The 26,002-nt window shown below is 44.7% G+C and overlaps 2 protein-coding genes across 4 annotated transcripts in view; one reads left to right on the forward strand and one right to left on the reverse strand.

Moving 5' to 3' along the window:
• Positions 1 to 1,992: 1,992 nt before the first annotated feature.
• Positions 1,993 to 11,743, reverse strand: Supt7l (SPT7 like, STAGA complex subunit gamma). Of its 2 annotated transcripts, none has more exons than XM_052746176.1 (6): positions 11,619 to 11,743; positions 10,057 to 10,163; positions 7,794 to 8,402; positions 6,280 to 6,604; positions 4,670 to 4,907; positions 1,993 to 3,262 (listed from the first exon to the last, which is right to left on the reverse strand). In XM_052746176.1, the coding sequence occupies exons 3-6, from the start codon at positions 8,204 to 8,206 to the stop codon at positions 3,000 to 3,002; spliced, it is 1,239 nt and encodes a 412-aa protein (XP_052602136.1). In that variant the 5' UTR covers positions 8,207 to 8,402; positions 10,057 to 10,163; positions 11,619 to 11,743; the 3' UTR covers positions 1,993 to 2,999. The 2 variants fall into 2 exon arrangements, with proteins under 2 accessions (XP_052602136.1, XP_052602135.1); XM_052746175.1 differs by having other exon boundaries at positions 10,040 to 10,163.
• A 103-nt stretch (positions 11,744 to 11,846) lies between these two features.
• Positions 11,847 to 26,002, forward strand: part of Slc4a1ap (solute carrier family 4 member 1 adaptor protein) — a 31,089-nt gene continuing 16,933 nt past the window's right edge. For both annotated transcript variants that reach the window (XM_052746171.1, XM_052746172.1), the window contains exons 1-8: positions 11,847 to 12,672; positions 12,910 to 13,099; positions 15,148 to 15,270; positions 18,401 to 18,461; positions 18,871 to 19,010; positions 21,030 to 21,190; positions 21,845 to 21,914; positions 22,503 to 22,689. In XM_052746171.1, coding sequence (XP_052602131.1) covers positions 12,004 to 12,672; positions 12,910 to 13,099; positions 15,148 to 15,270; positions 18,401 to 18,461; positions 18,871 to 19,010; positions 21,030 to 21,190; positions 21,845 to 21,914; positions 22,503 to 22,689 — 1,601 coding nt within the window. In that variant the 5' untranslated portion in view covers positions 11,847 to 12,003. The remainder of the gene's footprint in view (positions 12,673 to 12,909; positions 13,100 to 15,147; positions 15,271 to 18,400; positions 18,462 to 18,870; positions 19,011 to 21,029; positions 21,191 to 21,844; positions 21,915 to 22,502; positions 22,690 to 26,002) is intronic.

Raw genomic sequence — 26,002 nt, forward strand, 5'->3', positions numbered from 1 at the left:
ACATAACCAGAAGGGTTTGCCCTGGTTCTGAGTGTAGTCTCTGGACTGGAAGTAAGATCATCAGCCAGGAAAGTTTTACTGATTTATCTCCAAATCGGCTTCACCAGAAATGGGGTGGGGGCTCAGCAGACTGTTCAGTAAGCCCTCCAGGTGACTGGGGTGTGCTTGACTTTCAGAACACTGTTCCAACTCAGCCTACGACTTAATCCCAGGCCAGATGAATCAGCTACCAGTCCTCATAACTTGTCTTTTCAAAGTCTTTCTTGACTTGGTGCCTGTTCTCCAGTATTATTTCAGGGCAACACAGAATTTTATTTTACCATTAATTATTCAATATTCCATACCTAGTGGGAAACTCTGATCTTTCCTTTTTAAAGCCTTTCTGCCTGATGTCATGCCGTTGTGGTGCACGTCTTTAGTCCCAGCATTTGGGAGGCAGAAACAGGTGGGCTTCTGTGAGTTCGAGACCTGTCAGGGCTACCTAGTGAGACCCTGTCTTAAAAAAAGAAAGAAAGCCGGGCGGTGGTGGCGCACGCCTTTAATCCCAGCACTCGGGAGGCAGAGCCAGGCGGATCTCTGTGAGTTCGAGGCCAGCCTGGTCTCCAAAGCGAGTTCCAGGAAAGGCGCAAAGCTACACAGAGAAACCCTGTCTCGAAAAACCAAAAAAAAAAAAAAAAAAAAAAAAAGAAAGAAAAAGAGGACCTTTCTTGTATCCCAGACCACCTCTGCCTCCTGAATGCTGCGTCTATAGGGTTGGGCCGCTATACTTGCTTGACCTACTTAAGGGGAAAGTATTTGCAAAGCAATACTCTGAACATACTGGGCTTTTCTCCATGGTGCCTCCTCTTACCTATTTCTCTCTTAAAATGTTACTTGTCTCAGCTCTGTAGGGTCTTGTCTTTATGCCACTTGTATGAGATTTAAAGTATTTGGATGTGCTTAATGAATGTTTCCCAAGTAAGTGAACTAAACACTGTACATACAATGCCTCTTGGCCACTTCATTCATGAAAATGAAGATCAAAACGGGGTAGATTCTAAGAGTGTTAAGGATTAGTTTGTAAATTCATAAATATTTTAGAATAAGTTATAACTTCAGGAGGCCAGTCTAAGGTACCCGATGTGGCTGTCTTTAAAAACCCTGAAACTTTGATGGCGAGATGGTTTAGTGGGTTAAAGGCATTGCTATGCCAGCCTGACGCCATGGGTTCGGTCCCTGGAGCCCCTGTGAAGGTGGAAGGAGAGAACTGACTGCGCAGTTGTCTCTGACCTCATACACAGCCCCACCCACATGCGCTAGCACACATGCACGTAATAAACCCGGAAACACATTCCAAGGTAGGGGGCTCAACCTCTAACCTTGGTTTGGCATTTGAGGAAGGGAACATGCCTATCCTTTGACCTAAACTCGTTTACCATTTGAAATAGAGCTATGCTTGGCCTTCATCAGAGCTTATGGCAGTGGGCATCAGTTAATGCAGACACCTGTAACTGGCCAAAGTGTGGAGAGTAAGTGGCAGTGAGGTGCTAATTAGGACACATCTGTATCACATACACCCCTGTGCTCAGGGACCGTCACAGAAGCGGGGTGAGAAGAATTTAAGAACCAGAGGATGGGAGATGGACAGCAAAAAGATACCTTCTGAAGATGATGTAGCCATTGTACTCATGGACTCACTCTAGCACTGGTTACCTGCACAAGATAGGCCTGCCAACATTTCACGGTGATGAGAGGGCACCCTTGAGACCCCACCCCTCCGAGGGCCTGTTAGCAGGACTGGTTGTTGAGGGGAGGGGTGTGCTTCTCCTCAGTGAGGTAGCTGCTGCTAGGTCGCTTTTCTTCCAGTGAGTTCTCACCCACACTTGAGCCAACTCTGATAAACTGGGTCACACACACAAGAAATGAAGGGGTGGGGCGCAACTGGTCGGAAGAAGGGAAACATTTATTATGTACGTGGTCAGAGAATTTTAAAAAGAACTGGGATAACTCAAATGACTTTTTTCAAAAATAATTTATTTATGTGTGTGTGTGTGTGTGCAGGAATGCACAATGGCATGTATATAGGCCAAAGGACAACTTGGAGGGGTTAGTTCTCTCCAGGCACCATGTGGGTCCTGGGGATCAAACACTCCCGTTTCAAGTGCCTTTACCCACTGAGCCATCTCTCTGGCTCCTCAGATGTCTTCTTCAAGAAAACAACAACAAAACAAAATAAACAATAAAGAACAACCTCGAACAAACCAAATGCTGCCCATCTACCAACTGTAGCAGGTCCTGTTTGCATCCTTCACAAAGGAGAAAACGAGCAGTTGGAAATGTGCGTGGTGAAAATACTTGAAAGTCTCTGTCAACAGAAAGCATACTAAAAGTAAAAAGGATGAGGCTGGATGGAATAATCCAGAAAAGGAAGAGCTGTGGGGAAAGCACTGTTTACATAAGGCTGTCACCACAGGGCCCTCATTTTGTAAGAGGCTTGAGTAGCAAAAAGAGTTTTGAAACACGACTGATGTTATGTTTAGCTATTTTCTGTATTACTACTGGATTCTCATGACTTGACCCAAAATAAATGAATGAACCTGACATCTCTAATGGCGTATATCGATGTGAATGAATGCACACAAGCTTTGACGTTTAAGCAGAACATCTCGGCTTCATACCTCTGCAGGGAACATCAAAGTGTCGTGATTCTTCCCAAATGTGCCAGAGAGATGGCCGAGAGGAGCTAAGAACGTGTGTGTCCCACAGGAAGATAACAGCCGGGGACCGTGCTTTGGTCTGACTACTGCCAGCATCACAGTCGGTGTGTGAACAGTGGCTCTGTTGTTCTGAAAAAGCACAAAAATGGTGCCAACATGAAATGTAGCCAGGCTAAAACCTTTTCTCTGAAATTAGGAAAGCCCACTGTATTTCAGAATAAGAATCCAATCACTATTACGGAAACAATCTGAACATCGAGGTTCTCTGCTGCTGATGCAGGTCTGGACCAGAAGGTCCTGCAGTTAAATCTTCCTCATCTTCTTCTTGCAGCGCTGGTTGAAAACGGGGGAGGACCCCATGAGGCTATCCGTGGAGTGGGAACCATAGCTGCTGTCCGAGTCCTCGGGGCTCTGCGGGATTCCAGCTTCACTCATGCCTGACATTGGTTCCTCAAAGACGTCGCTGCCCAACACCCCATGCCCAGACACGTTGCCTTCTTCACTTTCCTGAGGCTCCATTTTCACATGAGCCAGGTTCCAAAGAGGAGAAGCATTTACTTCTGCACCTAGAACGAAGGGGAAGAGTATGAACCCATGGGGGCCAAACAGAACAACGGACTCCCATCCAGGGCTGACAAGCATCCTCTGCGCTGGCTTCATTGCTGTTCCACACATGGACTGAGGACGTCCACGGTTCAAAATGTCACCCCCAAATTACCAGCTTCCTCTCCACTTCCCTTCACCAGGAAAGTAAGACTGGGTGGAAAGATTATGTTCAAAGGTAGATACAGTTCCAGGCCTTGCTCAGATAGTTTATGCTGTCCTTCCCGTGTGTGTGTGTGTGTGTGTGTGTGTGTGTGTGTGTGTGTGTGTGTGTGTGTGTGTGTGTGTGACACAAATAAACCTGCAGGTATGTGTGCATACCTACATGCATGCAGAAGCCAGAGAAGGATGCTGGAATCTTCTTCTGTTGCTCTTACTGCCTTGACCTGGAAACTCACTGTTTTTACAAGGCTGGCTGGCCGGTAAGCTTTTAGGATCACCTGACTCCATTTCCTGGTGTCAGGATTAGAGGCACACATAGCCACCCACTCCTTTTACACGGGTGCTGGGGATTCAAACCCGGGCCCTCACGCTTGCACAGTAAGCTCTCCTACCCACTGAGCCGTCTCCCGAGCTCTCTCCTTCCTTTTATGGGGCTGTCTTCTTATTTGCCTGCCTTTTATCGGAGACTCTCTCTGGACCTCTCCTGCATTCTGAAAACTGATCACTGCATGATGCTGACATCTGTTCCCTGCTTGTTTCTCCTGACAAGGGACATGGTCCTGGATGCCCCTCCCTCTCTGTATCCTGCTAATACAGCTCTGCTGTTACTGTTACTTCTTCCTTGGCCAAAAGCCTCTTTTCAGCATGTCTGACACTGGCCTAATTTTCTTTGGGTCACATTTGAGGATTGATATTTAAATTTCTTATGCATTTACGTTTGTAAACAAGTATCCAAACTAATCTGCAACGTAACTGACTTGGGTAGTGAAGCAGGCAGCATGTGGTGTAGCCCAGTCATCCCAGCACAAGGGAGGCCAAAGCCGGAGGACTTGAATTTCAGACCCACCTAGACTGTATGGCAAGACCCCGTCTCAATAACCAAACAAATACAAATGTAATGGCCCAAAACTAAAATGAACCAGTGGTCCAGGTTCCCAATGTCATCACAGCTATAACCTACAAGAGAGCAGCGTATTCAAACAGGGTAGAACAATCTCATCCCTTTTGTCTGCAGTTGGTTGGAAGTCTCTATGGAGGAAACACAGCTACTTCCAGCAGAGCATATTGAAAAGGGCCCACCACAGCTCTGTTTGTTCCAGCAACGTTCCTTTGCCCATGCCTGCTTCTCCCCCACTTAGAGTACGAGTCTAAAATGTCTAAGTGCTGAGATGGACAGAACTAGAACCCAAATGCACTTTGTGCCTTACTTGAAGCCTGTGGTGAAGCCTCCACCTCCAGGTTGGATGGGAAGCGCTCACTCTGAGTCCCGAGGACTCCAATGGGTAAGGACTGGTCTCCAGAAGCAAGGTCAGCTTCCAGCTCCTCACTGACAGGAAACGTGATGTCACTCACAGGTTCCTCCTTGATCTTCACAGGTTTAGTGTCTTCCGTGGCCTTCTCGGGATTGACAATCCTTTCATATTCTTCAGAGAGCTGCTTACTAATCTGTTGGCAGGCAAGAGTTAGTTTTCCAAGGCTATTTCAGAATTAGATTGGATAGTCAACTTGTGGTAACCCAAGGAGAACCCAGGAGAGTACAGGTTAACAGATGAGTTGTACTTTTATTTCTTCTTTCTTTTTGATGTGTGTGTGTGTGTGTGTATGTGCATGTATATGTACACGTGTGAGTATGCACACATGTCTATGCATATATGCGTGTGCATGTGCACTCAAGTGCATGTGTGTGGAGGTCAAAGATCATCACAGCTGCCTTTCTCAGCTTGTGAGAAAGCGAGCTCCAGGAATCCCCGTCTCCGTCTCCCATCTCACTATTGCTGGAATTTCAGATGTGCACCACCACACCTGGCTCTTTTCATGGGCTCGGGGATCTGAATCAGGTCCTCATGCTTTTGAGGCAAACACTTAACTGAGCCAGCCTGAAAGATGAATTGTAAAACTTTTCCTGCCAGGGCTGGGCATGCAGGCCAGCGGGAGAGCGTGCTTCGGGTGTGCAAGGCCATGCATGCATCCGCAGCACCACTAAGCAACAAGGACTTGCACTGCCAACGGGAGGAAGTTGCTGAAGGGTTGGGTCCGAGGTGATGACAGAGGCATACAAAGAAAAGGTGTCAGAAAATGTCTTGATCATTAATTAAAAGTTACATGAGGCAAATATGCGGAGGGAGGCGAGGAAAGCCAGCTGCAAGTGGAATCCTGTCTCACACGACAGAAACCCCCAGACAGACATCTGGCCTGTAGACCCTACAGGCCAACACGAGTGAAGCAAGCAATCTGGATCCTAAGCCGTCTCCGTTAGAAGCTGAGGGTTCCCGGTCACTCTTAAGTGGACAAACTGCCTAAGCCTCAGGAACTGGAGAGATGCTTGTGCTCTAACCCTAGCCCTTCAGGCCCCCTTCCAGGACCTCCTTTGGTTTCGTTTCGTTTTCGACACACTTAGTGTTCTCTGAAATGGTTGTGGTTATTACAGGCTTGCCTGGTTTTGCTTCTTGTGACTACTGCAAGCTCAAAAGAGTTTACTCACCTTGTAAACTAAGATCTCCCACAATGCCTGGTTCACAATATGTCACAATAAATGCTTGTTGACTAAAAAGAATGCTAAGCACAGTGTCTGAGACTCCAGATACCTGTGTGTTTCTTCCAGAGGGAGAAACAGTGAATGAGCTGTCCACTGACTGAAAGAGCCCTGACATCTCACTGGGCCAGTGTGAGGACACAGAAACAAAAGGCCACGAGAAAAGTGGGTTAAAGCCACTCGTCTGCAAGTCCCCATGCACTGTGCTCCAGAACATGTGCTGTAGACTCTGCTGAACACTCCCAGACGATGGCACCATTGCCCACGTCTCCCAGGTCACCTCACCTGTAGCATGTAAGTGTGATAGTCCTTGATGCGATGCTGCCAGAACTTCTGGAGGGAGAGCACGCTGCCAATCCCTACTTCATGGAACACCTGCTCCATTACATCAGGGAAAGGGGACTGTCCCAGCAGGGCCTCCCGGTCTACGGCAAAGCGCAGCAACTTGGTGAACTTCAGGCAGTACTCATGCGCTACGTCGGTTAGGGTCTCCAGGACGCTTTCATTAGCACACTCAAAGCCTGCGTGGGCCAGGATTGTGGCCACTGCTTGGTAGAGGAGCTGCCGGCAGGAGGGCCAGCTGAGCTCAGTCACAGGTTCTCCTCTTCCGCTGAAAGAGGAGGCATACTAGTGTTATCTGTGCTCTTGCCCAGGGGTGACCAGCCTGTCGCACTCAGAGTTTTACAATTCTACCTTCCCAGGGAAACAGTCCCTTCATCCTGCAATCTCCCCAGGTACTGCCTTGTATTTGAAGGCAGGGTCTCTCCTTGGCCTGGAGCTCACCAAGGAGGTTCGCTGACTGGCTCGAGAGCCTCAGGGATGTTGTCTCTGTCTTCCCAGTGCTGAAATTATAAATGTGAGCCACCATGCCTGGCTTTTTGACATGGGTTCTGGAGACAGAACACAGGGTCTCATCAACCACTTTACTAAGCCATCGCCCCCGCCCATAGGCATGATCACCATTCTTGTTAACAATTAAAATAGAGCCGGGTGGTGGTGGCGCACGCCTTTAATCACAGCACTCGGGAGGCAGAGCCAGGCGGATCTCTGTGAGTTCGAGGCCAGCCTGGGCTACCAAGTGAGTTCCAGGAAAGGCGCAAAGCTACACAGAGAAACCCTGTCTCGAAAAACCAAAAAAAAACCAAACAAACAATTAAAATAGAAACCTGACCAAAAAAACCAAACCAAACAAACAAACAAAAAAACAACCCTACAAAATTGTAGTAATAGCATGAATTTAATATGATGAACAACAATATTTTGTTGAATGAAACTATATTACCCTCAAAAAATGTGGATATGGTGCTGACTGTTACAGGCCTTTTTTTCTTCTTCTTTTTCCGTATTGCTAGGCCACTGCTCTACCACTGAGTGATAGCCTCAGCCTTCTTTTTACCTTTTATGTATCATTGTATTACTTCACTTCTAGTAAAATGAATGGTATGAGTAGGCACTCAATAAATGCCTACTGTATTAGAAAATTAAAAAATGTGAGCGATGTCAGCCAAGTCAACACTCTCATCCTCAGTTTCCTCGTGCAGAAGTGGAAATGCTCCTATAAGCTTAACAGGATCACTGGGGAGGTCACTTAAGAAAAAGATAACATAGCCGGGCAGTGGTGGCGCACGCCTTTAATCCCAGCACTCGGGAGGCAGAGCCAGATGGATCTCTGTGAGTTGGAGGCCAGCCTGGTCTACAGAATGAGATTCAGGACAGGCACCAAAACTACATAGAGATACCCTGTCTTGAAAAACCAAAGGGGGGAAAAAAAAAAAAGAAAAAGCAATGCTTTGTCTTACCGGTAAAAGTCACTCTCTGGGTCACTGTGCCGGATCTGGAATGGTGCATTGGGATTTTTACAATCCAAAGGCTGGAGGTCATCAGGGAGAGGAGGTGACCCAGGGCAGGAGGGAAGAGGGTCACTCTCTTCGACCTTTACACCTTCCGTCTGCTGCTGATTCTGGGTCTGAGCTGTGGCAATCAGGCTGCGAAGACGTCTGTTGTGCTGGATCAACTGAATGGTATGGATGGTGAGGCTGCACGGCTCTGAGGGGATGTCCAGCATGGTGGGGGGTTTGGGCTTGTTGGCTGAGGGCTGGTGCAGGGGTGGGTCATGGACTTCCACCAGGCGGAACTCCCGCGGGAGCAGATCAAAGGAACTTCTGTTGGTCTGTCCTGACGGGATTGGTATCTCTCCCCAGTATCTCAACATTTTAGAGCAGGCAGAGAAGAGCTCTCAGGGTTAATGTGGATGAGACCCTACAGGTAATACGTTTAAGTCTCTGGCAATTGCAGATCATAGGCTTCTGCAGCAAAAAATATGAAGTCCAGGCAGTTCTTACATAAAAAGCAAGTTGAGATCACTTTGAGAAAGGTGTCAGCAAAACTCTAGAACAAAGGATGTTCTCCTTGAAGAAATTAAGAGAAAAATAATTGTCAGATGCCAATCACACGATGACAATTCCTCTTAGACTGAAGGACAAAAGAACAATCAAAGTCATTAGTAGATGAACAGCAGTAATGGTGCCTGGGACTCTAACATATACACTGCCTGTTTCCTTTCACTAATTCATTACCAGAATTCCCATCATGCCTAAATCTAAACACTTTACAAAGCATAACATTTTTTTTTTCTTCAGTTTTTCAAGACAGGGTTTCTCTGTGTAGTTTTGGTGCCTGTCCTGGAAATCGCTCTGTAGACCAGGCTGGCCTCGAACTCACAGAGATCCGCCTGGCTCTGCCTCCTGAGTGCTGGGATTAAAGGTGTGCGCCACCGCCGCCTGGCTATAAAGCATGAAATTTCAATGGGAGGCCTAGAGTATTTCCAGAGTATTTTGACACAACTGTGCTTGATTAATAGAAAAAAGAGAGTAGCACTAAAAATGCTGACAGATGTGGTAGCACACTTCTTTAATCCCAGACACTTCTTCAACCCCAGCACTTGGGAGGCAGAGGTAGGCAGAACTCTGAGTGCAATGTCTACAGAGTGAGATCCAGGACAGCCAGAGCTACAGAGAAACACTGTCTTGGAAAATAAACAAAAAATACTAGCAGGTGCTTCTTATCTTATGCCGTACCTGAGCATATTTTAATTTATCCTGGTGGAAACATTCATGAACGTTTAATCTAGCCTTATGCTTTCAAATTTGGACATATAGATGAAAGAATGTAGCTAGAGTTTTCCTGCCTGGCCCACAGTCAGGACAAATCTCTCTCACCCGCCAGTCCCACAGCCGCTCAGACCCAACCAAGTAAACACAGAGACTTATATTGCTTACAAACTGTATGGCCGTGGCAGGCTTCTTGCTAACTGTTCTTATATCTTAAATTAATCCATTTCTATAAATCTATACCTTGCCACATGGCTCGTGGCTTACCGGCATCTTCACATGCTGCTTGTCATGGCGGCGGCTGGCAGTGACTCTCTGACTCAGCCTTCCACTTCCCAGCTTTATTCTCCTCCTTGTCCCGCCTATACTTCCTCCTGCCTGACTAGAGGTTCTTTGTGTATGTATGCACATGGAGGCCAGAGATCAACCTTGGGTGTCCTTCCTCAGGTGTCCTCTATCTTGCTTTTTGAGACAGGACCTCTCACTGGAACCTAGGGCTGGCTGCTCATTCCAGACCTCCAGGGATCTGCCCGCTTCTGCCGCCCCAGAACTAAGTTCATAAACACATGCAGCCACACCTGGGTTTTTTATATGGGTTTGGGGGCTCAAACTGAGGTCCTCATGCTTGCAATGGCAAGAACATTATAGACTGAGTTGTCTCCCCAGACTGAAGCGGGGAGATTTCAGCCGCCGTCTAACTGGTATCCCTCCCTCTAGTCTTTCCCAGAACACTTTACACTGTGGCTGGGCTTGCTCTCTCTTTTTCTTTTCATGGTACCGAACACAGGCTAGGCAAGTGTTTTATCCCTGAACCACACCTCCAGCCTGTTTTTTTTTTTTTTTTTTTTTTTTTTTTTTTTTTTGCCTCTTTGTCTCAGAGAAACTCCCGTTGAATGCATCACTTGGAAAAAAAAAGTCGGAATCCTGTGGCTTACCATTCAATGAAACTTACAATCTATCTTCAATTTGCTTCTCCAGATTCATTGCCTATATGTCTCTTCAGGTTCGATACACATTGATTGAATACCAGACATTGTGTGAAGGTGCAAGCTCTTTGTCCTGAGGTGAGAGACACAGAAACAAAGTATTTCAGTATAGTAGCATGCAGTAACTGCTACTGTAAAGGTGTGGACCCAGTGCCCTGCAGGCAAACAGGGGATTCCTGGATTAAATGACCTTAGTTCTAACAATATCATACTATTAAGCTTCTTTTTTCTTTGTAAATTTTTTTTTAACATTTACTTATTTTGTGTGTGTGTGTGTGTGTGTGTTTGGGGGTGTGTATGTAGAAGTCAGAGGACAGATGGTGAGAGTCAGGTCTCTCCTTCCACCATGTGGGTTCCAGGGATTGAACTCAGGTTGTCAGGCTGGTCCCTCGGGTTTATTTTCTTTGCTAAGATTTTATTTTATTTTTATTCTTTACTGTTTTGATTTTTCAAGCCTTTTTGATTGTTTTGTTGTAATTGTTGGTTTTCAAGACAGAGTTTCTCTGTGTAGCCCTAGCTGTCCTGGAACTCTCTCTGTAGACCAGGCTGGCCTCGAACTCACAGAGATCCCACCTGCTGGGATTAAAGGTGTGCGCCACAACTGCCTGGTGCTTAGATTTTACTTTTATTGTTTTGTACATATGTGTGTGTCCCACATGTATGCAGGTGCCCAAGGAGGCCTGAAGAGGGCATGAGATCCCTGTGGAGCTGCAGTTACAGGCTGCCCTGATGTGGGTACTGGGAACACAACTCAGGTCCTCTGGAAGAGCAGCAAGCACTGTTAACCACTGAACCATCTCTCCAGCCCCACTACTCAGCTTCTTGAGAACGCCAGACATTTTCATAATTGACTCTTTGAGTGGTGTCCTCTGTTAGGAATCCTCTTCCACCCGCTACATCTTTATCAGACTTGAATTTGTTCTTTAATATAACTAAAATCATTGTCCCCTAACATTTCCCCAATATACATTCTTTCTTTGTAGTCTCACATCGATTTGCATTTATCCCTGGATTTAACTTTAATTGACTTAATCCGCTGCATTCGCCCACCTGTTATGGCTACCATCTTGGTATAGTGTCTAGGCATCTGTTAAAAAGAGTTACAATATGAACTATTGATTAGTTCAATTTTCCAACACTCCTGTGAAAAAGGGAGCACTACTATTTCTAATTTTTCAGATGGGGAAGCTGTGGCCCGGTGTCATGCCAATGTCATAAATACAAAGGATGAACGAGAAAATAGGTTTCGACGCCCAGGTTCGTAAAGCCACTGAACATGCTGCCTCAATAATTCGTTCTGGGAATAACAAGGAACGGACGAACTAACAAGGAATTGCCCTCTTCCCTAACTTCACAAAAGGAGTAAAAAGGGGGTATCAAGCCTACGCCCGGGAGGTGCAGGGCAGGGGTTCCGTGATCACGACCAGCTTAGGCGCCAACCACAGGCTCCTGGGAAGTCTGGTTTCCAGGACAGCAGTAAAATGGGGAACTCTGGACCTGAGGCAGACAATAAGGCTCAAATACTCACCGCCGTGTTCCAGGAGCGGTCTACGCGGCTGTCTGACTCCGACAGGTCCGAGGCGACGACTAGGTCAAGCCTAAGAGGCCAGTTTATTGATTAATGGCTCTAGGCCGCCGGAAGCGCTTCTTTTCAATCGCCCTCTGCCACAGGAAGTTATTACCAGCCGGTTGCAACGCCTAAAAATGTCCGCGTTCTGCACATACCACGATAGCTCCCCCCACGTCCCCCGGTATTGTTACTCCCTAGGGCTATTCACATCTTTACAACTCGGTGAGTCTTGAAAGAGGAACTCCAATATTGCCGTCCAGAAAAGCGGCAGGAAGCTGGGAACGTGGAGAGCGAGCGGCCGGGGTTTCTGAGGGACACATTTGGAGGTTGCACCCGGCTGAGGATGGCTGATCCTACCTCTCAGTCGGAACCGCCTGCACCTCAGGAAGTCAGCAGCGAGTTTAAGAAGCCGGTTTTGCCGGTGTCTCCGGCTGTGCGGAGCAAGGCGCCAGCCTCCAGTCCCCCAGCCCCTGAGGATGTGGAGAAGGAATGTCCCGCGGTGCTGCTGGACCCCGGCTGTAGGGAGCCCGAGGTCCCATCATCGACTCAGCCGGACGGCGGGGAGACTGGGAGTCCACCCGCGGAGCAGCTCCGATCCCCGCGGGTAGCTGCTGCTGCTTCCGGCGGTCCGGCCCGGGCTCCGCCCTACCAAGAGCCATCGTGGGGCAGCCCAGCCACGGCCCCCTACAGCCTCGAGACCCTGAAGGGCGGCACCATCCTTGGCACCCGCACCTTGAAAGGGACGAGCTGCTGCCTCTTCGGGAGGCTTGCTAGCTGTGACGTATGCCTGGAGCATCCCTCCGTGTCTCGGTACCATGCGGTGCTACAGCACCGGGGGTCTGATCCCGACGGAGAAGCTGACAGTCCTGGGCGGGGCTTCTATCTCTATGATCTGGGAAGTACCCATGGCACTTTCCTCAACAAAACTCGCATCCCGCCCCGCACTTACTGTAGAGTCCACGTTGGGCACGTTTTCCGCTTTGGAGGCAGCACCCGGCTCTTTATCCTTCAGGTAAGTAGAAAAATCTAAAGGAAGAATCTTGGGACTTCACTAGGCTGGGATTCTGAGTTTCTTTAAGGTTTAGTTGAGAGAAAGAAAAAAAAAAGATTCTCCAGTCACCAGTGACAAGAGCATAGGGGTCAGTCTGGACCCACAGGTCGGTGTACATTGCTGTATCTCGGAAAATAATTTCTCCATCCCTGAATCCATATATGTATATATTCTCCCCCCCGCCCCGTGATTCATCAGGGACCAGAGGAAGACCGAGAGGCAGAATCTGAGTTGACAGTAACACAGTTGAAGGAACTGCGCAAACAGCAACAGATACTGCTGGAGAAGAAGATGTTAGGGGAAGACTCTGATGGAGAAGAGGAAACAGATACCACCGAAGGGAAGAGAAATGTTCAAGATGATGATATGGGTTGCACGTGGGGAATGGGTAAGAAATTGCAAACAAGTTCTGAGTCCCTTGCTAATGGCGCCTTTAAATGCTTTTGATCAGATAGCTCTTCATGGCTCTTTGATATAGATGTAGGGCAAGCGTAATTTGCAAATAAAGTAACCCAGGTTCATTAACTTTAGTGATATAAAGGAATTGAATTGTGAGCACTATACATACTCTTCCTCACCATATAATTGACTTATTGCTTTCATCATTTAAACACACACACACAGAGCTAAATAATTATCACTGGAGGGCATGGAAAACTTAATTCATTCCTTTGGCTAAGAAATCAGCGTTTGATATTTCACCTTTCATGCTATTTTCACAAAGTACAAAAAATTCAAGAGACTATCAAATATATCCACAAACACCAGACATTTTGGAGGATGGATACTCGGGTCTATAAAAAAGATAGAAGTCAGAGGCTAACAGAGCATTGTGACCCACACCTTTAATCCCAGCACTCGGGAGGCAGAGGCAGGGTGGATCTCTGCGAGTTCAAGGCCAGCCTGATCTACATATCCAGTTTCAGGACAGCCAGAGCTACATTATAGAGACCCTGTCTCAAAAACCAAAAAAGAAAGCAGTTGTGGCCTGATGAGATTGCCCAGCAGGTAAAGGTGTCTGCTGCCAATTGTGATGACCTGAGTTTGATCCCTGGGACCCACATGGTGGAAAGAGAGAATGGATTCCCACAAGTTGTCCTTTGACCTCCATGTGCACTGTGGCACTTTTTGTGTGTGACCTGTCTATATATGAAGACAGAATAAATACAGAATTACTATGCAAAGTGTCAAGAATAAGCCAGAAACCATTAGCATGCTCAGGTTAGTGTCAGAAAAGGAAGCAGTCACTGGGAACTTAGACCTGTGCTATTCAGTATGGTAGTTGTTATCTATGTGTCTGATTGGCTCATCCAAACTAGCATGTCTTCTAGGTGCAGACAATACACAGGATTTCAAAGACAGTGAAAAAAGAATTAAAATATTTGTTATCATATTCTTGTATTGATTATTATGGTGGAATGACCTTTTAAAAGTAGCTAGATCTCATTATAGATGGTTGTGAGCCACCATGTGGTTGCTGGGAATTGAACTCAGGACCTCTGGAAGAGCAGTCAGTGCTCTTAACCTCTGAGCCATGGATCTGGCGCCCTCTTCTGTATACATAATAAATAAATAAATCTTAAAAAAAAAAAAAAAAAAAAAAAAAAAGTAGCTAACAGCAAATTCAAAATTACCCGTATAACATTCATATTTCTGTTGGACGATACTAATTTAGATCTTTCGGGAACTATAAATTCATTTATTTAATTTTTGTGCGTTTGTGTTGGAGGGCATGGCGGGCATGTGGAGGTCAGAGGACAACTTGCAGGAGCTGGTTCTTTTTCTACTTTGTGGGTCCCAAGGGTCAAAAGCAGGTTGTTAGGCCTGGCCGTGGGAACCTTTACCTGCTGTCCCAATTTACACATTTTTAAACCACATTTTCAAGCTGGAAGTTGAAGGAAAGGAAAAGTAGCCATAATAAAGCTGCACATTGGCATCACGTTTGGTTCTGTCTGTTTGGCAGACAGGGGAATTAAGAAATTATATTGGAATCAGTGAGTAAGACCTGAATAGGAGAGAAAGAGACTTATTGGCTAAAGAGCTCAGTGCTTTTTCAAAGTGTAGTAGGTAAATGTTATCTTTAAAGTGATGAAAAGAAAAAAAAATGCTGTGGAAACAAGTCTTATCTGTTACATAATTTGGAAAACTAAAAGATGTTCATGATCTGTGGTTGTTCCATCCCATGCCCTCAAATATCTTTCTTTAATCACTTTCAAATATAGATAAACAAGTGTGTGTGTGTTTCTTGAAGCATTATCTCTATACAGTCAGGCGATCCTGGAACTTATGATCCTCCTGCCTCAGCCTCCTGAATACTGATTACAGGTGTGTGTCACTGTGCCAGCTCTTCTAATTATATCGTTACTCAGTCTGGAAGGATCAAGGCTGTCATTCACGTCTCCTTTTCTCATATTTGTTCTTTCTTGTGCCCTGCAGGCGAGGATGCTGTAGAGGATGAGGCTGAAGAGAACCCCATTGCCTTGGAGTTTCAGCAGGACCGGGAGGCCTTTTATATAAAGGATCCAAAGAAGGCTCTCCAAGGCTTCTTTGACAGAGAAGGTATGTAAGTAAATGCGCTTCTGGCCCTGACAGTAAAGTGCTGTTCATGGCAGTGCTGCTTCCTGAAGCTTTTAGCCTCACACTTGTAAACAGTTTATTTTGTCTGTTGTCTTCCTTGTTTGGTTCTTGCCCTGTGACCAGTTTCTTTGGCTCTGTCTATTTTTACTTTTTGTGGGATGCTGAGGCTCAAACCCTGGATATGTGCTAGGAAACTGCTCTCTCTACCACTGAGCTGTACTGCCAGCCCCAGGTTTATTTCAAAGATAGTAAACCTCTTGTTTATTTTTCTTTTCTTCTTAAAGAAATACTTCTAACACATTCTTCTCAAAAGACCTTGGCCTTAGTGGTAGGGAAATGAAGCAAAGCCTTAGAATTTACTGTTTCTAATCTACATAGACTTTTATAATCAGTACTTTTTCATGTGTATGTGTTCTGGAAAACCTGAGGTGTCCTCCTCAGAAGCACCATCTACCTCCTTGGAAACAGGATTCTCTGTCCTCGAGCTTGCTAATCACACTAGACTCCCTGGCCTCTGACCCCAGGGATCCTCTTGCCTCTGCCTCTCCAGGGCTGGGACTGCAAGCATGTGCTTTTTCACCTGGCTTCTGGGGCATTGAACTCAGGGCCTGTGCTCTCTAGGGAAGTGCTTTTCCAACTGAGCCATCCCCTCAGCCCCTGGTCTTTTCAGTTCTTAGTGCAGACTTTAACTTCATATGATAAGAAAAGTTCTCAGGGAGAGTTGTTTCAGTAGATATACTTTGAGAGAACACTGATGCATATTTACATGTGTATTCGTGTTTTATGGACATATTTATACATTCATAGTTATTCACATTGCTTTTTGGGGATTGGTTCCCTGAAATACCAAGATCTGAAGATGCTTAAGTTCTTATATCAAGTAGCATAGTGTTTGTATATAAACTACATATAGCCTCCCATATACTTTAAATATACTCTAGATTATTTAGGTTTTTTTTTTTCTTTCTTTCTTTGTTTTTTTTTTTTTTCTTCGAGACAGCGTTTCTCTGTGTAGCTTTATAGACCAGGCTGGCCTCGAACTCACAGAGATCCACTTGCCTCTGTCTCCCAAGTGCTGGGATTAAAGGTGTGCGCCACCATTGCTGGCTTCTTTTCTTTTCTTAAAACTTTTATGTGCATTGGTGTTTTGGCTGCATGTATGCCTGTGCAAGGGTGTCTGATCCCCTACAATTGGAGTTACAGACAGATGTGAACTATCATTCGGGTGCTGGGCATTGAACCCAGGTCCTCTGGAAGAGCAGTCAGTGCTCTTAACTGCTGAGACATCTCTCCAGGCCCTAGACAGTTTTTTTCAATCTGCAATTGGTTGGTTACCAATAAGGAAAAAATCAAGTCGTGTGTGTGTGTGTGTGTGTGTGTGTGTGTGTGTGTGTGTGTGTAGATATGCACACATATGTATCTGGAAATATATATGAACTAATTGCTCTCAACACATAATATTTAAGCTTCTAATCAGGCATGGTGGTTGATGCTTGCTGTCCTATCACTTTAGGAAGTGGCGGCAAGAAGATCAGGAGTTCAAGGTCATGGTTGTCTACATAGGTTCAAGGCCAGCCTAGACTACATGACACTCTGTCTCCAGCAGCAACAAAATGTGTATTTATGTTTCTAAACACCACCTGTAACCTATGAAAGTATGAAAATTAGGGCTGGGGAGCAGGCTCATTCAATAAGGTGTCTGCTGCACAAGTGGAGGACCTGCCTTTGGGTTCCTAGTACCACATTAAAAAGCTGGACCTGGTCATATGTGTCTGTGAGCCCAGTGCTGAGGACTCAGAGAGACAGGTGGTCAGCCAGCCTGGCTGGATTGATGGGCTCCTGGTTCAGTGAGAGAGCCTAAGGTGGACGACAGAGGAAGACAAACCCCCCCCCCACATGCGCGTGCATACACACACACACACACACACACACACACACACACACACACACACACAATTGCATAAATAAAAGTATGTATGGAGAGACGATTAGTTTGGTTGTTTTGTTCTGATTATTCTGGGATCAAATCCAGAGCCTTGTTCATGCTAGGCAAGCATTTTATCACTAAGCCACAATCTGAACCCCACCTCCACCTGCTCTGTAGACCAGGCAGGCCTTGTAGCTATGATCTTCTTGCCTCAGTTTCTGAATATCTAGTATTACAAGCCTATACAACCAGGATTGTGTTTTGTGGTCCTAGGGTTGAACATAGGACCTATATGTACGTCAAGCAAGCACGATGCCACTGAGGTGTATCCCTCGGGGTTTTTGTTGTTGTTGTTGTTGTTGTTGTTGTTTTTGTTTTAAATAAAGGATAGGATCTCACTTCATTTCCCAGGTTAACCTCAAACTTTGAATGTAACTCAGGTTAGCCTTGAACTTGCAGTGATCTTCCTACGTCTCCTTCCAGAGTGCAGGGATCATAAGCATGAGCTGCCACACTTGACTGCAGCCCTCTTTTTTCAGTTGTGTGGGTTTTTTATTTTTGAGACAGGGTTCACTAAGTTTCATTGGCTGGCCTTGAATTCACTCTGTAGCTCAGACAGGCCTTGAACTTGATCTTCCTGCCACAGCCTCCTGTGTAGCTGGATGAAAAGTCTGTGCCACCACTTGCTGGAGGCAGAGGCGGGCAGATCTCTGTGAGTTCGAAGCCAGCCTGGTCTACAAAGTGAGTTCCAGGATAGCTAGGGCTGTTACACAGAGAAAACCACTCAACCAAACAAACGAACAGATAGATAGATAGATAGATAGATAGATAGATAGATAGATAGATAGATAGATAGAGATAGACAGACAGACAGACAGACAAATAACCAGTCAACCAACCATGCCACCAGGCCCTACTGAGTTGATTGCAAATAAACAAACAAACAAACAACCCACCAACCATGCCACTAGGCCCTGCTGAGTTGACTGTTCTGATTTGAAATTCTTTTCTTTCATGTCTCACTTATTCTAGTCTTACTTCCAGGGGATGATCCCTAGGAATAAATGACATGTATTGAAATTCAGTGTTCATTGTGATATTAAATCTTGGTGTCTTTAACCTTTGTTCTCTTATTTTATCGGCTAGTCATTTTAGCTCTTACTAACATTGTTCTTCTTTCTGCAGGAGAAGAATTAGAATATGAATTTGATGAGCAGGGACATAGCACTTGGCTCTGCAGGGTAAGGTATGTTCTTTTTTGTTTACTATTTTTTTTGAGACAGGGTCTTGTTTTGTGAGAATCCTCTTTCTTCTACTTACTAAATATTGAGCTCCTGGGTTCTTTTCTTGTTAGTGTCTACAACTAGAAGTGGCCACCTTCAAGTTAACATGTGGTTTCAGAGACTATCCCCAAGAGGAACTTGACTCTGCATTTTAGGCTCTTACCAAGTTTGTGCCTTTCTAGTTTAGTATTACTGGGAGCTGGGTGAAATGAATAAATCGTGGAAGGAAATGGTTTGAAGTCCAGTCCTGGCAAGACAGCATGAAATTCACTGAGGGACTGAAAGGCCATCTGAGGAAATGGCATCGTGACAGTTGTCCTCATGGGAGTCAGGGCTTACCACTGAGCTGTCACTCCCTGTGAACCCCTGCAGATTACCTGTAGATGACTCAACTGGGAAGCAGCTGGTGGCTGAGGCCATTCACTCAGGGAAGAAAAAAGAAGCGATGATACAGTGCTCACTGGAAGCTTGTCGGATCCTTGATACATTGGGATTGCTGCGGCAGGAAGCAGGTAGTATATGAAAATCTTTCTTTTGAAAATCAAAGAAGGGAAATGTAACGCAAAGCCTAATCTCTCTACATGGATAATGTGTACATTGTACAGAATGTTCTGAAGTGGAAAGAAAAATCCCCTCTCTCAACAACCTAAGACATTTGTTTATATTGTCTTAGACATTTTCGGTACATAGGTGAATATACATTATAAAAACTAAATCTTGGTTAAAAAGCTAAGTCAGGCAGTGGTGGCAGCCAACTTTAGTCCCAACACTCGGGAGCAGAGGCAGGCAGATCTCTGTGAATTCAATGCCAAGTTAGTCTACAAAGTAAGTTCCAGGACAGCCAGAGTTACATGGAAAACCCTGTATCGAAGACAAAAAAAAAGAAAGAAAGAAAGAAAGAGAAGAAGAGAAATAACAACTGAAAACCTGATTCCTGGGAGCATGCTTGCACATGTCTGTAATTTGCAAGGCAGACACAGGAGGAGGGTTGCAATTCAAGGCCACCCTGGTCCATGTGTGGGTTTCAGGCCAGTTCCATGTTCCTTGGTATGTATATGTATACACACACACACACACACACACACACATCCTTTTTTTTTTTTTTTTTTCTGTTTTTTTAGTTTCTCAAGACAGGGTTTCTCTGTGTACCCACCATGGCTGTCCTAGAACTTGCTCTGTAGACCAGGCTGGCCTCAAACTCACAGAGATCCATCTGCCTCTGCCTCTGAGAGCTGAGATTATAGGCGTGCACCACCACCGTCCAGTTCTTCTTATTTTTTTTAAGTGATTTTTATTTATTCATTTAATTTTTATGTGTGTTGGTACTGGGCCTGCATGTGTGAGGATCTGCTGGAACTTGAGTTACAGACAGTTATGAGCCTTCATGTGAGGGCTGGGAATTGAACCAGGTCCTTTGGAAGAGCAGCCAGTGCTCTTAACCACTAAGCCATCTTTCTAGCCTCATCTTCTTACTATTTTATTGATTGACTTTTTTGTTGGTTTGTTTTGCTTACTTATTTTGTTATTTTCAAGACAGAGTTTCTCTGTATAGCCCTGGCTGTCCTGGAACTCTGTTCCAGGCTTTGAACTCACAGAGATCTGCCTACCTCTGCCTCCCAAGTGCTGGGATCAGAGGTGTGCGCCACCATGCCCAGCTTTGTTTTAACTTTTTATTGTTGTAAAATATATATAACATAAAACATACTGTAATTTAGTGATATTAAGGTTACTTACTTACTCACCACTGCCCGGCCCAGATCTTTTCGTTATTCCTGGTGCAACTGTATCCTGTGAACATCAATTCATTCTCCTTCGTCCCCAGCCCATGGGGACTCCACTCTGTCTCTGTCTCTGTGGTTTGATTACTTTATAAGGGATGTGGAGGTCAGAGGTTGGTGTTGAGTATTCTCTTCAGTCACTCCTCACCTTTTATGCTGAGGTAGAATCTCCTGCTGAACCCTGTGTCCTGAGCTCGGTTAGCTGGCCAGCTAGCTCTGGGGATCCCTTGTCTCTCAGTCTTGTGTGCTGGGGTTGCAGGTGCCCTGCCACACCTGCCCAGCATTTGCATGGGCACTGTGGATCTGAACGCTGGTCCTCGCCTTTGTGAGGCAAGGACTTGACCTGCTGAGTCGTCCTCTCAGCACAGAACCTGACTACTTGGGCACCTTGTGGAAGTGGCATGATAAGTGCCCTTTGTGTCTGACTCCCCTTTCCTGTCTTTTTTTTTTAGACAAGGTCTTGTGTATCCCAGGCTGGTCTCAAACTTCTAACCCTCCTGCCTCTAACTCCCCAGTGCTGAGGTCACAGGTGGGCTCCCTTGCACCTAGTTAGGTGATCTCTGCTGGAGATCAGCCCCAGGGCCTTGTGCATAGTAGGTGTGAACACTGCCAAGTGAGCTGCATACCCAGCCCCCGCTTCCCTCCCTCCCACTCTCCTTATGTCTCCCTAAAAACACACACACACACACACACACACACACACACACACACACACACACACACAGCGTTCATTATGAATCGTTTTATTTTTAGTATCTCGGAAAAGGAAAGCCAAGAACTGGGAAGATGAAGATTTTTATGATAGTGACGATGATACGTTCCTTGATCGGACTGGCCTGATCGAGAAGAAGCGTTTGAACCGGATGAAGAAGGCTGGGAAGATTGATGAGAAGCCAGAAACTTTTGAATCCCTGGCAAGTTGTTTATAGAAGCAGCTATTTTTATGGGCATTATAACTGCATGGGAATCTAGTACTGAGTTACAACTTTTGTGAAATCTAAATTTAATGGTAACAAATAACTACTAGTTCTATTCAAGTTGGTAGAAAAAAGAGTTGACTCACTAATGCAGGCTTTCCTCTAGGTTTGTATTGATCCATTAGTGAACATTCTTTGGATATGGTGTGACTTCCCAACAAGCAAAGAAAAAGTTCCCAGTTTGGGTGTCCATGGTGAAACTGATGTTAAGCTCTGGCATTTAAGAGAAATCAGAAGAATAGTACTGTTTTAGTCTGGAATGGCGCAGCCTTCGTGAAATTGCCTTAAGGTGGCATGTATTTCACACTATATTTAGCAGTATTCCTAGCTTAAAACATTATCCAACATCTACCTCTTGTTCATTGATAAAAACAAATGTCTTGAATGTTTTCTTTTAAAGTTTCTCATTCTATTTGAGTTCTTTAATTTTAAAATTAGTTCAGCTAGAATATAGTAAACAAATGAAATAACTATCAGGAGCCAATTTAGGTGGATTTCTGAAGTAATTGTCTTAAAGCTTGTAATAATAATGACAATAGGAAGGTGATAAGAAGGAAAACATTTGCTAACTCTGTTGATTTGGGCATTTAGGTTGCAAAGTTAAATGATGCTGAAAGGGAACTCTCTGAAATTTCTGAGAGGCTCAAGGCTTCAAGCAAAGGTAAGACTATCAGCCAGTAGTTACCGAGCACCTATCTTATTAATATATGCTGCATCATGTTAGGCATTGGGATACACTGGAAGGTTCGGATTTTGGAGACATTTTTAAGGAGCAATATAGCTTTTTATTTTATGTGTGTTTCTATGAGTGAGTTTTGCCTGTATACATGTCTGTGAACCACCTGTGTGTCTGGTACTCATGGATGCCAGAAGAGGGCACTGGATCCCTTGAACTGGAGTTACAGACAGTTGTGAACTGCCATGTGGGTGCTGGAACTGAACCCAGGTCCTCTGCAAGAGCAGCAAGTGCTCTTAACTGCTGAGCCATTTCTTCCGCCACACAGTGTAACATTGTAAAGCTAGAAAGATGTTAAAAATTGTTTGGTTTAATCTCTTTATTTAATAGTTGAAGGGACTGAAGCCTAAATTACCTTACAAGGTCTCACACAGCTATAACTTGTTGGCGCATTCTTAATATCAATGATGTTTTCTGTTCACCTTTATATTTGTGACCTCTTTGTGGATAATCTGACTGAATTTTAGAGTATTTGGGTCATCTTTCTAAACATGTATATTCCTTTTTGGGCAGCTCTATCAGAATCATCATCTCAGGATTCTTTAGATGCATTCATGTCAGAAATGAAATCAGGGAGCACATTAGATGGCGTGTCCCGGAAGAAACTTCACCTGAGGACTTTTGAACTAAGGAAAGAACAACAGAGGCTTAAAGGATTAATAAAACTTGTAAAGCCAGCAGAGATCCCAGAACTAAAAAAGTAAGTAGTTCTAACTGGAAAAAACATGGGGTTGTAGAGATGGCTCAGCGGTTGAGGGCACTGACTGCTCTTCCAGAGGACCTGGGTTCAATTCCCAGCACCCACATGGCAGCTCACAACTGTCTGTAACTCCAAGATCTGAGAGCCTCACACAGACACATGTGCAGACAACACCAATGCACATAAAATAAAAACAAATAATTAAAAAAAAAAGAAACATTAAAAAATTGTTTTTGAGACAATATCTCATGTAGCCCACCCTGGCCTCAAACAGGTTGTTGTAGCGCAGCTGACCTTGAACTTCTGTCTTTATTTTTACATTGATTGTGTATATGTGGCTGTACAGATGTTGCAGATGTCAGGAGTCAGCTTTCAGTGCTTGGTTCTCACTCCATCGTCTGGGTTCTGGGATTGAACTCACACTATTGACGGTGGTGGTAATCATCTTTACCCACGGAGCTACCTCTCCAGCCTAACACTGAACTTTTAAAGAATTTTTCAGTCATGTTTTTATTAATTCTTGGAGAATTTCATATATTTTCTTGCTTATATTCATCCCCTCTCTTCCCCCAACTCCTATCAGATTTACCCAGAGCGCTGTGTGTATAATTAAAATATAATTACATCCTGCCTCTATTTCCCAATGCTGGAATTATAAGTATGTGCCACCACATTGAGTCTTATTTATCTTTGTGTTTAATAATTACAGAATTGTTTCGTGTGGTGGGGTGTGTGTGCTTTTGTGCACGTGCACTAAGGGTCAAACATGATAAGTTTGTATAGTAAGCATGTGCTGTACCCCGGTGCAGATAACCTTTAACAAGAGAAGAGCTGTTTGTGAAATTTAGATTGCTGGATGATTTCCCATGGATATTATATGGATTTCTGGTTCATTGGGATGCTGTGAGGTTTTTAAACTTAATCTTACTGCAGAGCAAATTTCTTTAAAAAGCAACATGCACAAAAGACTCATTCCTCTAATATTTAAAAACCTATGCAAGGTAATAGATAATCAGCCACACAGATGTAAGTGGCCAAAGGAGATCAGTTGACAGGCCACAGAAAATGAGATATGCACACCTGCACACACACAAAGACCTGTGCATGGTAGTGCACACCTGTCATCCCAGTGTTTGAGAGGTCGAGGCCGAAGGGTCAGTTCAAAGTCTTCTGATACACAGCAAGTTGAAAAACAGCTTGGTCTACACTTGGCAATGTGTGTGTGTGTTTTAAATCCTAGCACTTAGGAGGCAGAGAAAGGGGATCTCTCTATGAGTTTCAGACTAGCCAAGGCTACATAGTGATACCCTGTCTCAAAAAAAAAAGCAAAAAAACAACCCTCGGCATAACCAAAACAAAGAAGAAGAGGAAGGAGAGAAAACAAAAAACAAAAACACTTAGGGCTAGGGCTATAGCTCAATGGTCGAGTGCCTGCCCAGCATGTGTAGGGTCTGGGTTCAATTCCCAATACTGCATTAAAAAAAAAAGAAAGAAATGTAAATTTATTTATTTAGTTTTTTTGTTTGTTTTGTTTTGAGACAAGGTGTCACTAAGTATCCTTGACTGGACTGGAACTCACTCTGTAAACCAGACTAGCTTCAGACTCACAGAAACCTGTCTGCCTCTGTGTCCTGGGTGCTGGCATTAAAGGTGTGTGCTATCACACCTGGCCCATTTCTAGAATCTTGTCTTTTACATACTTAGAAAATGATGAATATATATTATAATGTTGTTTACAATAGCAAAATATGAACAATCAGGTAATGATTACCAAGGACTGGGTTAAATATATATTATACAATAGAATAACCTGTAACTTTCAGGATAAGGAAGCAATTATTTACGTAAAATGTGGACTTGTTATCAAAATATACTGAGTAGTAAAAGATATCAGCTAATGGAACAGTGTGCGCAATGTCTGTGTGAAGGGAATATGTGTAGGTAAGGAGTTGAAAAAGAGAAAAGGAGAACCTCGCACCAAGTAGCCATAGTGTTTTAGGTCTAAAACTATGGTTGTGTGATGGCAGTTTCAGCTTTAACTAGCAAGTGACTAGAAAACCATATACATTTATCGCAGACTGGGCGTGGTGCCCCGCACCTGTAATCCTAGCATGAGGAGAGCTGAGCAGGAGGTCTCAAGTCTGAGGCCACCTGCTAGAACTCACCAGAAGAGTGAGTTCCAAGCTAGCCTGGACTGTGGGGGGAGACCCTGTCTTAAGACCTGACAGCTAGGAGTGGTGGCTCGTGCCTGTAATCTCAGCACGTGAAAGGTTGAGAAGTGGGGACTGCTCCAAAGTCTGCTTACATAGCAAGTACCAAGTCACACCAGGGCTGGAGAGGTGGCTCAGCGGTGAAGAGCACTGGCTGCTCTTCCAGAGGACCTGGGTTCAGTTCCCAACATCCACATGGCAGCTCCCAGCTGTCTGTGATTCCAGTTCCAGGGGACCCGACACCCATAGCAAAACTCCAATGCACGTAAAAAAATAAATAAATAAATAAAAAGCCAAAACCAAACAACCAACCACACAAACAAACAAACAAAAAATTGTATTTCAATTAAAATGACTAATGCTAAGGAAAATCTCTGCTCTTAAAAAAAAAAAAAAAAAAAAAAGTTGCCGGGCGGTGGTGGCGCACGCCTCTAATCCCAGCACTTGGGAGGCAGAGCCAGGTGGATCTCTGTGAGTTCAAGGCCAGCCTGGGCTGCAGAGTGATTTCCAGGAAAGTCACCAAAACTACATGGAGAAACCCTGTCTCAAAAACAAAACAACAACAACAAAAAAAGTTGAGTGTGACTATGTGAAAATTAATGTTAGATATCCTGCACATTGGAGAGGTGCTCGTGGTTTAGAATAGTCCAGTTCTCATAGCTGGTTTAGAAAGGAGAGTGGAAGTAAAAAGGAAGGGTACCAGCAGTCGGACCCTGACTCATGGGAGAAACAAGGGACTGGAGAGTGCCACAGGAGGTTGACGTCTTCCTCCTTTTTCTTTTGGTCATAAACCGGGTTAAAGCAGCCGAGCTAGCTGACGAGGGCTTGTTATAGCACATTACAAAATCATGAATGACATCTTCTAACAGTTCTCATAGTTTAGATTGAATTTATAAGTAGTCATGCTTGATCTCCTTAGAGTGGTAGATGTTAAAGGGTTTTAAAATTACAGGTAAAAAGCTATGAGCACAGATAATCTGTATCTATCTATCATCAATCTATAGCTATCTATAATTTATCTGTCTGTCTGTCTGTCTGTCTGTCTATCTACGGTCTACTTACCTACCTGCCTACCTACTCACCCACCCACCCACCCATCCACC

This window comes from Peromyscus californicus, unplaced genomic scaffold, assembly GCF_007827085.1.
Source record: "Peromyscus californicus insignis strain IS unplaced genomic scaffold, ASM782708v3 Scaffold_1__1_contigs__length_55948999, whole genome shotgun sequence".
Lineage (NCBI taxonomy): Eukaryota > Metazoa > Chordata > Mammalia > Rodentia > Cricetidae > Peromyscus > Peromyscus californicus.